The following is a 14710-nucleotide window of genomic DNA, read 5'->3' on the forward strand; positions in this document are numbered from 1 at the left end:
TGATTAGTTATTTGCACAGTCATTAAAATGCCAGATCTAATCTATCATTCCAGGAGAACAGCAGACCTTTCCCATAACCTGATCTATTAAAGGCTGTGTGGAAAAGTATTATCAGGAGCTTGTTTTTCTTCCTCTGCAGCTCCCATGATTGCTATAATTGTTATTATTTACTATTGTTATTATTGCAATAGTATTTTGATCATAGTCCTCTTTCCACTTGTTTTAGCACAACAACAGAACAGTCTTTCTCTGGAATTTACAGTATGAAGCATCTACAGTCACCTTTGAGTTTCTGGGCCTATTTATATTTTCTGTATCAGGATGAACTCTTTGTAATCTTCATTTAATTTTTATACTCACTAATGTATTTTAAACTACAGCTCCAATAATATTTCTTAAATTACCTGTGGAGCAAATTTTCATACTGCTTTATGAAGCATATATTGTAACCTTCTAAGGTTAAAGATGAAATAATAATCTGTATTACAGATTAAATAAATAGTTGAATACCCCAAGAGGTAATAAACCTCATTAACATTATCTGCTGGAGCCAGGCAGTTATTTGCTTTCCAGTATAATGCTGGATAGCTGGACACAGCATTACTGATTTCTGTAATCACTGTAGATCACAAACAAAGGGTTGTTATTTTTTTTTAATTCTGAGCTTCTCTTTGCCTTTTGAATATTCAGTTGTTTGTCAGAAAATATAAAAACCCTGAAAATTCATTTTCAAGCTCTTTTTAAATTTTCTTCAGTAGTTCATGTTTTTACAAGGTTATTTTTTCAGCAAGACTGGATAACAATACAGTCTGATTCAGGGATGAAATCAGGTCTCCCTGTAATGATTTCAGCAACAAGAGCACCAAGTCCATTTGTGTGCCACTGGCTGATTTGGTTTTCCTTCCCATCTTTACTTCCTTTGCAATTTGGCAACTGAAAAATGTAGAGAAGCTCAAACTATGCTTGTCTTTAAATAAAAGTAAGCCATGTTTCTGCAAATAGTTTCAGCCTTCAGGAGCCTCTGTCTTCACTGGTAGTGAAACTGTCTTCTGCAAGATTTCTGACTTCATGAAGTTGTTTTTGTTCAATGTTACATACATCAATTTCTGCACTTGAATCAATTTTATGAGAATATCTGATATCACACTTGATATTTAGGGTGGGAATTAATATGTATTCAAAATCTTTCTATGAGAAACATAATTATGCTGGTGTGGCCCTTCATATAAGTGAAAGAAAAAGCAAAAGTGTCACATAATCATAGAGAGCCTTAAAAAGTGAGGTTTAATGAACAAATAATCTTCTAATTGATGCCTGGGAGATTGCAAATCAATTCCACCAGCAGAGCAGAGCAGTGGTGCTGGATATCCTGCTGTAGCTCAGGATCCAGTTTACCTCATGTGCTGGGTCACTGAAGAGTGTCTGAGTGATGGATTTGGTCTCTCCCTGCAGGTGGAGGCCGAGCTGATCGATAAGCTGGACAGCCTGGTGTCTGAAGGAAAAGGTGATGAGAACTACAGGGAACTCTTCAGCCTGCTGTAAGCTCTGCCACTTCATGCTCTCGTGTTGTGCAGGGCCACTGCAAGAGTCAGGCACTGACCTGGGCAGGCACAGAACTTTGGGGAGGGCTGGGAGGGGCTGCCTGGCTGCCATGGAATGGCTCAGTGAGGTAGTGCTGCGAGTAATACAGACACCTAAATTCTTCTTTGTCTTCTCCCTGTGACAGCTAATAAAAGGCTGCACAGGTTATCATCCTCCTATCAAAAATTCATTTGCTGGAGGAGCCAGGGCCCTTCTCTTTCCATAGCAGTGAGATCCTGGGCTCAGGAGTGTTTAGAGAGACACTGTACTATCTACAGAGTCTTAAAACAAAGGAGATTTTCCTCAGCATTCTCCTTTCTTTCCTCCTATTTTTGAAGGCCAGGTTATGGTTGGTTCAACTGTTGCCAGTTGCTTCCTCCAGAGTCCATTGTGACACTTCCTTTGACACCAGCATTCACACTCAGAAGGATAAAGTTGAAAATTTTATGTTTGACTTTACCTTTGATTACTGATCTGTCTCCAAATTTAATTTTGAGTGTTCCTATTTTATTTCAGAAGGAAATATTTCAAACTCTTGACAGTCCAGAGCAGTTAACCCAAGTTCTTTAGTACTCTAGTGAGCCACAGAGATCATTAGCAGAATTTCAGCCATATATTCCAATTTTACGTGGCCCCCAATAGCACACTGGCTGTTTGAGGCATAAACCTTTGTTTTGCTGGAATCAATAATTCTGTTTCTGAATTTGGAATTTTAAACTCATTCATTTCAAGCTAGATAAGCCTACCCATTCCATGTGCTTATCCTCAGGAAGTATGGAAATGTATTCAGTTTGGATTTGTGTATATTCAGCCTTGGGAACTGTTGGATCTTATGTGTACAGATAAAGTAAGTATATTTCAGGGATAAAGGAAAGGAAATATCTATTCTTTTTTTTATTCACATGGCAAGAGGAATAGTGTGCCTTTGCTCCACCTGAAGACATGCATTACCTGAAATGTTAAAAATTCAAGGGCTGTAACTTTTTACTCATTTTTAGGTGGTAGTGATTGGATGCATTACCAAGAAACACAGGAATTCCAGCAACCAGTTAGTTTATATCTCCCACCTAGTTGTCTGAGAACAATATGAGGAAACATAAAATTTGTGGAAAAAATTCCACAAATTAGTAAATGCTGTGTGAAAAAACAGTTGGCCCTGAATTTTACTGTCTCAGTTACACTGCTGTAAAGGGAATTGGCTCCCTCAGCTGCAAATCATCCCATACTGAAGAGTTTGCCTCTTTGGAGGATGTGATACCCAACAGAATTTCTTTCCTAGAAGTGGCAGATTCTTTGACTGGAAATCCAGTTTCAGGGAAAGTGGCATGTAAATTTGCTTTCTTTCTTCACTTTTTAAACACAGTATTCATTGTTCTTATTCCAGCCTTCTTCCTTCACAACTGTGTGAGATGGGTGCTCACTGTACTCTCTATGCTAGGCAGGAGCAGATTGCTTTTATTTCCAGTTTAAATACAATGTGAATCAGGGTTGGTTGGTTGCTGTTTAGAGATGAAAATTTATGGAGGGATGAGCAAAGAAGAAATATTTGCAGTAGGTTTGGACTCCTTTTCAGTTTCTGACTGCTGCTAGTGGTATTTAAGCTGCAGGTAATAATGTGGGAATCAAGCATTGCCATGAGTGTTGTTCTTTTTCATATCTGTTAAATGGCAGTGTGAGGATATTTTCCCTTCTCCTGTCAGTTCTGTAATTTCCTTGTCTTTACTTCATGCTGCCTGGAGTAGAACCCAACTCTTTGGGCCTTATCCCAGGTAAGATGCTAATTCTTCTGGAATTTGTTGTGTGAGGGAGAAACCAAGTTGTCTGTATCAGTCTGCATGCCCTGTACCATTTCCCTGGAAGGCTCAGCTGCTGTCTTTCCATCTCCAAACAGTTTGCTGGAGAAGATTGAGCAGGAGACTTGGCGGGAGACTGGGATCTCCTTTGTCACGTCCGTCACTCGGCTCATGGAGCGTCTGCTCGACTACAGGTACCTGGCACCAGCAAGGACTTGCTCTAAGTGTGGGAAGTTTGTCAAGACATGCTACCAACTTCCTACAGGGAAGGTTTTTATTGTCTGTCAAGCTGCATGCATGCAAGCCAACCCATCACTGCTGGGTCCTGAGCAACCATTCCAGATCCTCATCTCGTTCTTGTGTGCTCGTTCCTGATAGTTTTGCACTGAGATTTATTCAGGTTGCTAAATCATTAATTCCTTCTATCACTGAAATGATCTCACCTAATTCAGCAAAATAGATTTTAAATGCAAGAGTGATCCCCAAAGCCTCATTGTACCAAGGTGTGCTGAATGCCTCATCCAGGCCTGCAGGGCTGGAGACCTTCCATCTGGGAACTCTGGCACATCAGCTGGTGGCTCATGAGCAAGATTTCACCATTTAAATTAGGCAGCCTTCCTTTAGTTTTAAACTGAAGTTTGCAGGACTGGTATGTCAATGCAGCTGAGCTTTGACTTAGTTAGAAGGAAATATTTTAACTTGAGATTTATATATACACACACACTCAGAGGGTTTTTTTTAATAATAGACAATTTGAACCTATATAGAACTGCCCCAGATATTTCTATCTTTAGCCTACTGACAGGAGTTCAAATAGTTTTTTTTTCTGCTGCTGCTCATTAGAGGTGAAACCCTCTGACTAGGCTGGGTGTTCTGCAGTCCCAAATCCTTTTCTGTGCTTTTTAGTTTGCTCTTTTTGTTATCCCTACCACCTTGATCCAATCTCCTGGTTTTTCTGGCAACAACTGCTCTACAACAACTGTGCACAACCAGGTACTGGAGACACATTGAAAGGGAATCCAGGGAAGCTGCTTGGGGGTTTTTGGGGGGCAAGGTGGGGGGTGTTGTGTGTTTTTGGTTTCTGTTTTTTGTTTTTTTAATGATAAACAGCTGCCAGAAGACAGCTTTAACACAGGTACACATTTCCATGCTTAACTGAGAAACACATAACAGTCTTTAATTGATTTTTCAGTCTGCAGCTGATTTGTCATTCCCAGAACAGGGAACTGGAATGTGGCATTGGAATTTGGAAATACACAGACATTTCTTAGAGTCCAGCTGCCAGTCAGTAGCTGTAGTGGTTCTCAAGATGATTTACTGTGTCACTGCTTTAAACATTTAGTCTCTTGTATCATTGGAATGGAAATAATTTCTAAAATATTCCAGAAACCAAAGATGAATTTTGTGATTTAACTTACCTATGCAAAAGTTAGAAATCTAGTCTAAATCCTCAGCTTGTATCCTTGTGTGCCACACCATGCTGCAGAGCTGCATTTATGGAAGTGAACCCTTTGACTAGGACTAAATGTTTACATCTGGATAAATAAGAGATTTTTACTTTTATAGTAGATCTTGCATTTGGATTATTTTTGACCACTGTATCTGATTTTTGTTCAGATTCTTGTGAGAAATGAAGGAACAGTCATTTCAGATGCTTGTTCACAGATGCAAAGTTGTAAGGGGACACTCAGTTCTCACATCATCTAAGCCCTAATATGGAAATTTTTCTTAGAGGAACTTATACTTAATTTTATAAAGTATTTATATAATTTTATGATTATGTTTGTTTCAACACTGCTCTGCTTTCTTAGGGACTGTATGAAAGGAGATGAAACAGAAAACAAGAAGATTGGCTGCACTGTTAACCTAATGGTAAAAGTGTTTCCTTTATCTCTTTGTGATACTGTGCAATCTCACTGAAACTGGCATGGGAAAGGCTGGGATAGGAATCTGTGTCAGGCAAGTGTAGCTTCAGAATCCAAGCCCTGGGATGGCAGAAGAAAATGAAGAGGATTGTGAGGATCCTCTGAAGGCCTCTGATTCAACTCGCTGCTTTATGCAGGGCCAGACAGGTCAGGCTCCTCAGGGCTGTGTCCAGCTGAGTTCTGTGTCCCTGTGACACAGGTTCTACAACTTCTCTCACCTCTTCTTTCAGCTTTTGACTACCTTCATTTGGAAAAAAAATCATGCCACAATAAAATTAGTGGGTTAGATCAGTGCGAGTGTGAAAAGAATGAATACTTTTCTTTCCCACTAAGAATGTGTTCTCTTTTCAGTAACTTTTCACATCCACAGATGCTGCTGAGTGCTTGAATGGAGCGTCTCAAGAGTAACAAGTCTGGTTTTTCTTTCACAGAATTTCTACAAATCTGAAATTAATAAGGAGGAGATGTACATCCGCTACATCCACAAGCTGTGTGACATGCACCTGCAGGCTGAGAACTACACAGGTGAGAGGGACATTCCACGGAGTCTGCTTGAGCTCCTCGTGACATTTTTAACTTTCCCAATGTTATATAATATCTGGCTCATTCTTTTGGAAAGAATTGGCATGAGTCAGTTATGGCAGTTGGGAAGGCAAGAGGCTGAGGCCCAGCTCCTTTCCTCAAGTTAAATACTGTCTGTTTATGCCTGCACATCATTATTGAATTGCACTTCAAATTTTACATTAAAGTGTTCTTTGAAGAAGATGGATTTAAATAAAATCACAACAGTGGAATGAAACTTAAAGGAGGATTAGCAAAAGCACCATTATATTATCACTTGTCATATTACCTTGCCTTGCAGTGCTGAGGGAGCACTGGAACGTGTGTGGACTCTAATGCTGTGTTGTCCAAGCTCTTTTTACAGCTGCAGGCCCCAAATCTAGTTACAGATCTGGACATCTGGCTGTGCATTTAAATCAACTAGCTGGTGAAAAGAAATTTGACAGATTTGTACCTAAAAATCATGTGCTGCTATTTTAAGTAATTGACTAATTTAATGGTCCCCTAAGAGTTGAGATTTTTTTCACAAACTATAAGTCAGAAATCACAGATTGTGTCAGAAGCAGGTCTGTGACCTTTAATATTGACTGTGTTCATCTGCTGTCATTGATTCAGTGTTCCATAATTGCCTTTCCTCCAGAGGCTGCATTCACTCTGCTTTTGTACTGTGAGTTGCTTCAGTGGGAGGACAGACCTCTGAGAGAGTTCCTGCATTACCCCTCTCAGTCAGAGTGGCAACGTAAGGAAGGTCTGTGCCGTAAGATTATCCATTACTTCAACAAAGGGAAGGTATGCCAACTTCTTCTCTCTTCCAGCAGCTTCCTTCCCTTTTCCTGACTGACTTAGGGCTTGCAAGCCATCATCTCAGCCCAGTAGTCTGGAAGTAAATTTGTTTCAAAAGGGTTTATAATGTGACAAATTGGCTCTCTGGACAAAAAAAAAGATATGAGGAAAGTATTTCATTATGTAGGGCATTTGGAATGGGTTAGGGAGGCCAACAGGACAAACACCAAATATTTTTAAACCAAGCCTTGGATCAGCTGATGTGGCAGAGTGCTTGTTCCTCAGCTTTTGGGGGTGGGATTGCATTTTGTAGCTGTCCATGCAAACTGCTGTGCTATGACTCACTTGAGAACTTGTTTTGTGCTTAACCTACACATGGAAATGGCAGGCAAATGCTGTAGGGGTCTCTTTATTGAAAAATATTTAAGTTCTTTCAGTGTCACTTATTTTAAAGTGATTTTCAATTAAAGTGCAGTTCCATCCACTGCACAAGAAGAAAATCAATCCATTTCAATTTCATATATTGAGTATGAGTTTTCTACAGTTAATTATATTTTTTTTTCAATTACTGCAGAAGTAGATGTTTTAGTCCCTTGTGTCATGGTGTTTTGGGAACATTTCAGAGGTGAACCTTAAAAGTGACATCATCTGTTGGAGTATTTTCAATTTTTTCCCTTCTCTAGGAAAATTCCTACAGCTTATGTTCTTGGGAGATAACATCTGTATGTGTGCCTCAGGGTTGATTTTTGCCCATGATGGCAATGACAGTGGCATTAAATACAAATGTGAGTTGGTTCTTATGGGGCTGCCATTCCAGATAATTCATTCCCAGTCCTGGTAACAGGAGTTGCATATGGCAGAAACATTTTCTAAAGAACCTGCAAAAGGAAGTCAGATGCCTATGTGAAGGAAGAAATGGCCCATTTATGAGGAAGTGATTTAGATTTTTTTGTTTTATGATAACACTGCATATGGTTCTCTCATTTCAGAAATTTTCAGGGGTTTTCAGACTGCATTTAAAAAACAAATAACTGGCTTGTGTAAATATTGTAGTACTGTCCTGTCTGACTAGACAAAGATGATAGAGGCACTATGGAAAGCAAGTGAGCCTGTATTTTTGACAACAACAGGGAATCCATATACACAGTGAAGTAGAGTAAAAATTGACTGATGTAATTAGGCTATAAAACTCCTAACAGATTATAGAGTGTTAACCTCTTGAGATTTTCTCCCCACTGGATGTTTTTGGAGTTACTTGATTTGTGTTTTAATCCTGCTTTATTACAAATGGTAGCTGAATGATTAAATAATCCACTTAAGCAGTGTGTATGTCACTCAGACTATGGAGCTGAAAGATGCTGAGAAGCCAAAGCCTCCTTTTCAGCACTCCTGTTGTGTGACAGGGAGCAGCTCAGGGAATGGAAGAAACCTGCTTCCCTCTGCTTGTGTCTGACAGCTTCTTTCTGCATTATCCTGAGATGGTCCCTCCTCAGGTTCTGCAGAGCAGGATTTGTTATTGTCCTTCATTTCTCATGCTGCTCCTGGCCTCTTACACCAAGTGAGGGTGTCAAGGCACAGTGTAAAGGCTGTAAAAATTCTGCATTTGTTTATAGGAGAATTTTCTCAGGACAGGAATGGGAGGAAAACTGCCCACAAGGGTGTCTTGTGACATGCCAGTGGCACAGCCTGTGGCAGGCCTGGGCTGCTGCACTGGGTGCAGAAGTGACTCCCACCCTCAGCAGTGTCAGCAGCCGCCCTGTGCTGGGAAGGAACGTGGTGTTCCAAAGCCCTTTTAGCCTTCACTGGTCATGTGCCTCCTCCTGCTGATTTCTGCTATGCTGTGAATTGGTTTGGGGCTCAGCTGGCAGTGTGTGCAAGTACATAACTTAAATTGAAGATATTTTTAACCCTCAGTTACAATTTTGACCGTTAAAAGTTCTCTAGCTGAAGACATCTGTGAATGGAACAGTTTGAAGCTGACTGATCATGTTTCTGCACAGCAATACTCAAATTCTACTCAGCCCTTTTGTGTCCAGTTCACTGAGGATTTATTACCTGCCAATTCTGAGCAGCTCCCACCATGGCACTGCAGGGTCTGCTCTCCCTAGTGCAGCCAAGTGCACACACAGACCCAAAGCAGCGTTCCCAAAGCATTTAGGTTTTCATCATGTGCTCCATACCCAACGCTTGAAACCATTTCTCTTGTGTGCCCGTGGGAATCATTTCCAACAGAAATCTGCACATTGGGATGTGAGTAGATAAAGGCTGGCATTCAGAAGGGATGATTGTCTCTACCTGAGCCCTCTTGTGTGCAGTCAGCTGAGAGTTGCTGGTGCCATAGGAGAAAGCTGCAGTAAGTGCACTGTGAATGTGGCTTTCAAGTAATACACAACATGCAAACACATCACAGTCAGCAAAACAGGAAGCACTAATGAGGAAAATTACCAGTGGAGGCATCAGGAAGTTATTTGAAGAGGGAAGTGGCACTTGGATGTCACATGGAATTACATATTAATTATCTGTACTGTGAAGATGCTACTTGTTAGCATCACAGATTTTAAAACTGAAGCTCCAGTGACTTGGATATCCATTCATTCCTTTTCCTTTCAAATATCTACAAACCATTTTCTCTTTAGGAAGTTACCTGTATGTTGTTTTTCTTCGCTTCTTTATCTCATCTTGTATCTGCAGAATACTCAGGTAGCACAGCTGAATTTCTTGGTGTGGAAACTGAAACAAAGAGAGAACCTGAGTTAGGATGACAGGAATGGTATCAAGGTACATGCAGAAGAGTTAGTATATAGAGAAATCAGATCTGGTTGCATGTTGTTAATTTAATTGACATCAGGAAAGGAGCATGAAAAGGTTACATCACTCAGGTCACCTGGAGGAAAAACAGCTGGTGAGATTTCTGCTTCTGTCCAGAAGAGAGATTAGAGAGTTAGGTAGGCTTTAGTCACAGCATCCCATCTGGAAGTAAGACTGCTCACACTCTCTGTGGGAAAAAAAGCCATTTATTCCGGGCTAGATGCTTTAGAAGTGAACACAGATCAGCTGAGGATTGAAAATCTATGTATAGTATCTCTGTAAAGAATGTGCTGCAACCATCAACATGCAGTGGTCTTTGAGTTTGCAAATAAAAACACTTAACTGACTATGGTTGATCTCAGTTCAGTGGATCAGTTTGTGTGTCATGGATTTTGACAACCCACAGCAAAAATCCTGTTAATCTGAGATCACAAATACCTCACTAATATTCAGAGTAGTCAAGAAACTGATCTTTCAGTTCCTTTCCTGTTGTGTCTATTGCTTTGATCTAAATAAATCTCAGGCCTCCCATTCTCCCAAACTACAAATACTGTTGGAATATCCAAATTGATTCTGGTACAATGTTTTATTTAGCAAGTTTTTATTGAAGCTTTTGTAATTAAATGAAGCTAAAGAGCTGTAGTAAGGAGAAGACACTACAATGTGGGCTTAAAGGGAAACACTGTCAACTGCCTAATAAATGAAATGAAACAGCAGACATTCACTTTATGTGAAGGTACATGTAACCAGGAAAACTGTTTCCATATAAAGTGCTAATATTTTACATAATTGCTGTTAATGACTGTTTCCAAGAATTTACAATATTGCTATTAATATTCTTAAAACTTAAGGTGATAGTCTAACTCACACATCAATTTTGTTTCCACTGCAGCAGGGTCCCATGTAAAACAACTGGCAAATTAGCCCAGTAATGCATAATAAAACTTAATGCAGTAAAGGTTCACCTGAGACCTTGGTGCTCTAAATCCTTTACCATAAGCATGGTAAGAAACAGCCACTCCCCTAAAAGGCTTCCAGTGTGTGCAGGTAAAATGTGATGGAAGAGGAGATTTCAGTGTAAAATGAGCTCTCCAAAAAGCCACTTGAGGTAACAGGAGAGTCCTTCTCTCTGTGTGGCTGTGCCCTAAGTGGGTCTGTGTCCCTCCTGACCTCTGGGATGATGAGTATGGTGTGCTAGGAGAGATCCATTGCGTGGGACTGGGAGCTGACAAAAAGATTGTGGCTTTCTGAATATGGATATTGATTCACTGCAGTAATGCAGGTCACTTCTGAGGATGTTTTGTGCATTGGAGTGTTCCCACTGCCTGACAGTTTGTGCTTTCAGTGGGAAGGAGCAGCACTTTGCTGGAGAGCCAAGCCCTAACTCTGTACTCCAGGGAGTTCTAGTGCAGGAAGCAGAGGAGCTGTTGGGGGTGGGTTGAAGCAGTGTCTAGCACAAAGAAAAATTGTTAGTTTTATTATCTTTCTCCAGATAAGTTCCCAGTCTCATAAATGAACTGTCAGAACAAGCAGTATGTGTGTGTAATTTCCACGGAACATATGCCTCTGTTCCCGTCTTTTAGAAGGAATTGATCTGCTATTTAATGGAAATGGTTTCACCACATTGCATTTTCCCATCTAATCTCTGCCATTTCATACCAAATGAGTTCCCAGAGCTGAGTTTCCATACTGCTCTCAGCTGAGCTGGCAGCAGCATTGTGTTTGCTGTGAGTGTGATTTGCTTTGGCCCCGCAGAGCTGGGAGTTCGGCATCCCGCTGTGCCGAGAGCTGGCCATCCAGTACGAGAGCCTCTATGACTACCAGAGCCTCAGCTGGATCCGGGTGAGTGGCAGCACCTTCCCTCCTTGCACACCCCTACCTCATTCCCCAGAGCACTCTGAATGTGAATACAGCCACATTCCTTATAGAGCTCCATGCATTCACTGACACTCCTTCTGTTGATTCATATTGATGACTTTGTAGGTGCACTGAAATAATTCCACAGTCTGGTAGCAGTAAAATCCTGTGAGTATATGAAGGCAGCACACACACACACACAAACAGGAGCTGGGCTTGCTATTGCAATGGTATATTTACATGTATTTTTTGCATAAAATATCCTATTTTTTAATACGTATTTCATTTTAATTCCAAAAGAGTCAAGAACAGCTTGTGCCTCAGTGAGAGAGAATGAAGAGAAATATTTATGGCATTCTTACCAGTTTACAGGGATCTGGTCCTCTGGTACAACCAAACATGTGATGAAATCAGGGCATATTTGCAGCATCATGCTTTAATCAGAAAAAGCTGAAGTTCCTGTTGTTATTTAAAAACTTTCTGAATGTGAAAATAGTTCATCTCCTCCTGTACCCCGGGGTAGTATATACATATCCAAATTTGAGATTTATGCTGCATGGATACACGCAGTGGTTTAAATTCTCTTTCTAAAAAGTCCAGTTTATTTTTATCTGAAGACACCTGTCTAACAAGGTCTGATAAACTGCACTTCTGAAGAACCTGTTTTCTCCAAAGTGGCCCCAAAGAGAGCACATGACCAGCTTGGCTGTGCACTCTCTGTGCCATTCACATCACCACCACATTCCTTGATGCTTCCTGCACTGACTTTGGGACCTTCTCCTTCCTGGAAAGTTTGTGGGAATGACCACAAACCAGGATGCAATATTGCAAGTTAGGGGTCCTTGCAGTGGAAGCAATGGTGTCAAACTGGTTCTTCTTCTTCAAGAGCCACCTTTTGCTACAGTGAAATTCCTGTGAGCCTTTCAACTGAGTTCAGTTTACCAAAGGGTCTGGAAATCCCACTCTTCATCTTTGTTGGCACAATTCCACAAAACTGCTTATTGGAACTAGAAAAACCTCCTTTTCCTCTTTGCAACCACCTTTTTCTTCCATGTTAAACCTTCTGGTGCACAGAGCTGTAGATTTAATTTTATTTTATCCATTTTCATGCCCCTCAACTCAATTAAGGCAAACCCAATTAGATGTAATTTTCCAGGCAGTGGTATGGATTTTGATCTGTCAGAGAGAATAGGACACTGTGAGCCAGGCAACGTGGCTTTGCCATTAATTCTGCAATGCAAAGAAAATTATATGCAAGACCTGTTTAATTTAAAATAAGATAAACCAGGAAAAATTAATATGTGATCTTTCAAAATGTAAAATGAGTAAGGTGATATTCTAGTCTGTTCCACCATGTAGACTGGTTTAATGAATAATTTTTATCTTTAAGAGAATGTTGGTCTTTTCATAAAAAATCACGGGGTAAAAGAGTAATATGATATTTTAATGAGTGTTGAGATGTTAATGTTTTAAGTGCAGCATTAAGGGTTTGATAGCACCTATCTCTTTCCTCCACAGAAAATGGAAGCTACCTATTATGATAATATCATGGAACAGCAGCGCTTAGAACCGGAGTTTTTCAGAGTTGGTTTTTATGGTCGAAAATTCCCGTTTTTCCTGCGGGTAAGCCAAACTTATACGTGATGTGACAAAGTGACCAGGCTCACAGTAGCTGTTAAGGCTTTGTTTTTTGTTTTGGAGATATGATGTCTACTATTCAGCATATTTTTTTATGCCTGCACAAATAAAAACAGTTTTCTGGCTGAACTGAAGGACACGGTCCACTGGGAATGTTCTTGGGAACAGAGATCAGAAATTTGCCTCATGCCACTGTGAATTTTTGATGATCTGCAGATGCAGCACAAATTGCCTCTATATTAAGCAAAATGCTGTATTGCAGCAATGTTGGGTCATTACAACTAATTTTCATCATCTCAAATTATCACACTTTAAAAAAAGTCTCACTTGACAGAATTCTAATCCCAGCCTGATGACTCTTATGCTTTGTACAAGTGAAAATTTCCTCTCTTCAACAAAAGCCAAACAGCTTCTTTGGACACGTCCTCACTTGGAGCTCATTGTCTGCTGGTGTACTCCATTTAAATGGTGTAATCCATTTAAAAAGTGAAATTTTCTTTTTTTCCCAATGAGGAATCAGACTTTAAATGGGTATTTGTTTATACAATGTCTTGTTGCTAGTTTAGAGCAAGGAAGGAATATAATCTGACAAGTGCTCCAAGAGCTGCCTGCAAATTGATGGCAGATGCCATCGAATGTGACAGGACAAGGTAACTGGAAGCTTTCAAGGACTGGAGGTGCGTGGTTTGTGTTCTCTTTGAAGGAATGGTTGGACAAGACATGGCACCAATTAAGGTACACAGGATGAAGCCATACTAAGCCAAACCATTTTGAGAGCTGCCCTCTTATACTCCCCTCTGATTATGAAGTTGTTTGTTTTTGTTTTTAACAAGGATTTCAACATTGGGGTTTAATTATAGTCTTTCAATAGAAACACAGGCAGGGGTAATAAAGGCAAGTTGAAATTAGTCAAGGAGAAGAAATACCAGTGCATAAAGGGTGGTGGTTTCATGGTTTTTGAAGGTGAACAGTGCCAGAATCAGAGAATCACAGAATCATTTAGGTTGGAAAAGACCTCCAAGATCATCGATCCAACCTTTGACCAATCACCACCTTGTCAACCAGCCCATGGCACCAAGTGCTATGCCCGGTTGTTTCTTGAACACCTGCAGGGATGGTGACTTCATCAGCCCCTCCCAATGCCTGACAACCTTTTCCACAAAGAAGTTCTTCCTGATGTCCAGCCTGAATGTCCCCTGGTGCAGCTTGGGGCAGTTTCTTCTCCTCCTGTCCCTTGTTCCCTGGGAGCAGAGCCTGATCCCAGCCTGGCTACCACTTCCTGTCAGGGAGTTGTAGAGGGTGAGAAGGATCCCCCTGAGCCTCCTTTTCTCCAGTCTGAGCCCATCCTCCCTCAGCTGCTCCTCACAGAATTTAGAATGCAGCAGCCTGTGTAGAAGATCCTGCAGAGGAATCCAAAGAAAGGATGGGTGCTGCAGTGTCAACCCAGAGCTGCCCCATGAAGATCTCCAGAGAAAAGTGACAATTCCTGGGTTTTATATCTAACAACAAATATTTCAGCGAGTGAGTGACAACACAGTCATCCTGGCACACAAGCATTCCTAACATCTGAAGTACTGTCAGTGACTGAAGCTTATCTTTTTATCTTGTGGATCCTCCCTTTTACCTGGGATCCTGCATGGCCAAGGTGTTTGGCATTGCTTGAGCTCCCTGTGTTCAGCCCTGACTCTTTGCAAAGTGCTGTAACAACGTGGATCCTTGGCTGGAGAAATTACCAGCGAGCACGAGCGTACATAATTATAATCC

The 14710-nt window shown here is 40.7% G+C and overlaps 1 protein-coding gene across 6 annotated transcripts in view; it reads left to right on the forward strand.

The window, feature by feature from the left end:
* The window catches only part of DOCK3 (dedicator of cytokinesis 3), a 185773-nt gene that overhangs the window by 146079 nt on the left and 24984 nt on the right, over window positions 1–14710 (forward strand). For all 6 annotated transcript variants that reach the window (XM_054281259.1, XM_054281253.1, XM_054281254.1 and 3 more), the window contains exons 33-40: window positions 1453–1538; window positions 3324–3350; window positions 3473–3568; window positions 5186–5246; window positions 5731–5824; window positions 6501–6649; window positions 11207–11293; window positions 12827–12931. In XM_054281259.1, coding sequence (XP_054137234.1) covers window positions 1453–1538; window positions 3324–3350; window positions 3473–3568; window positions 5186–5246; window positions 5731–5824; window positions 6501–6649; window positions 11207–11293; window positions 12827–12931 — 705 coding nt within the window. The remainder of the gene's footprint in view (window positions 1–1452; window positions 1539–3323; window positions 3351–3472; window positions 3569–5185; window positions 5247–5730; window positions 5825–6500; window positions 6650–11206; window positions 11294–12826; window positions 12932–14710) is intronic.

Source organism: Melozone crissalis, unplaced genomic scaffold (assembly GCF_028551555.1).
Source record: "Melozone crissalis strain CALT ecotype California unplaced genomic scaffold, PUWL_Pcris_2 ptg000029l_1, whole genome shotgun sequence".
Lineage (NCBI taxonomy): Eukaryota > Metazoa > Chordata > Aves > Passeriformes > Passerellidae > Melozone > Melozone crissalis.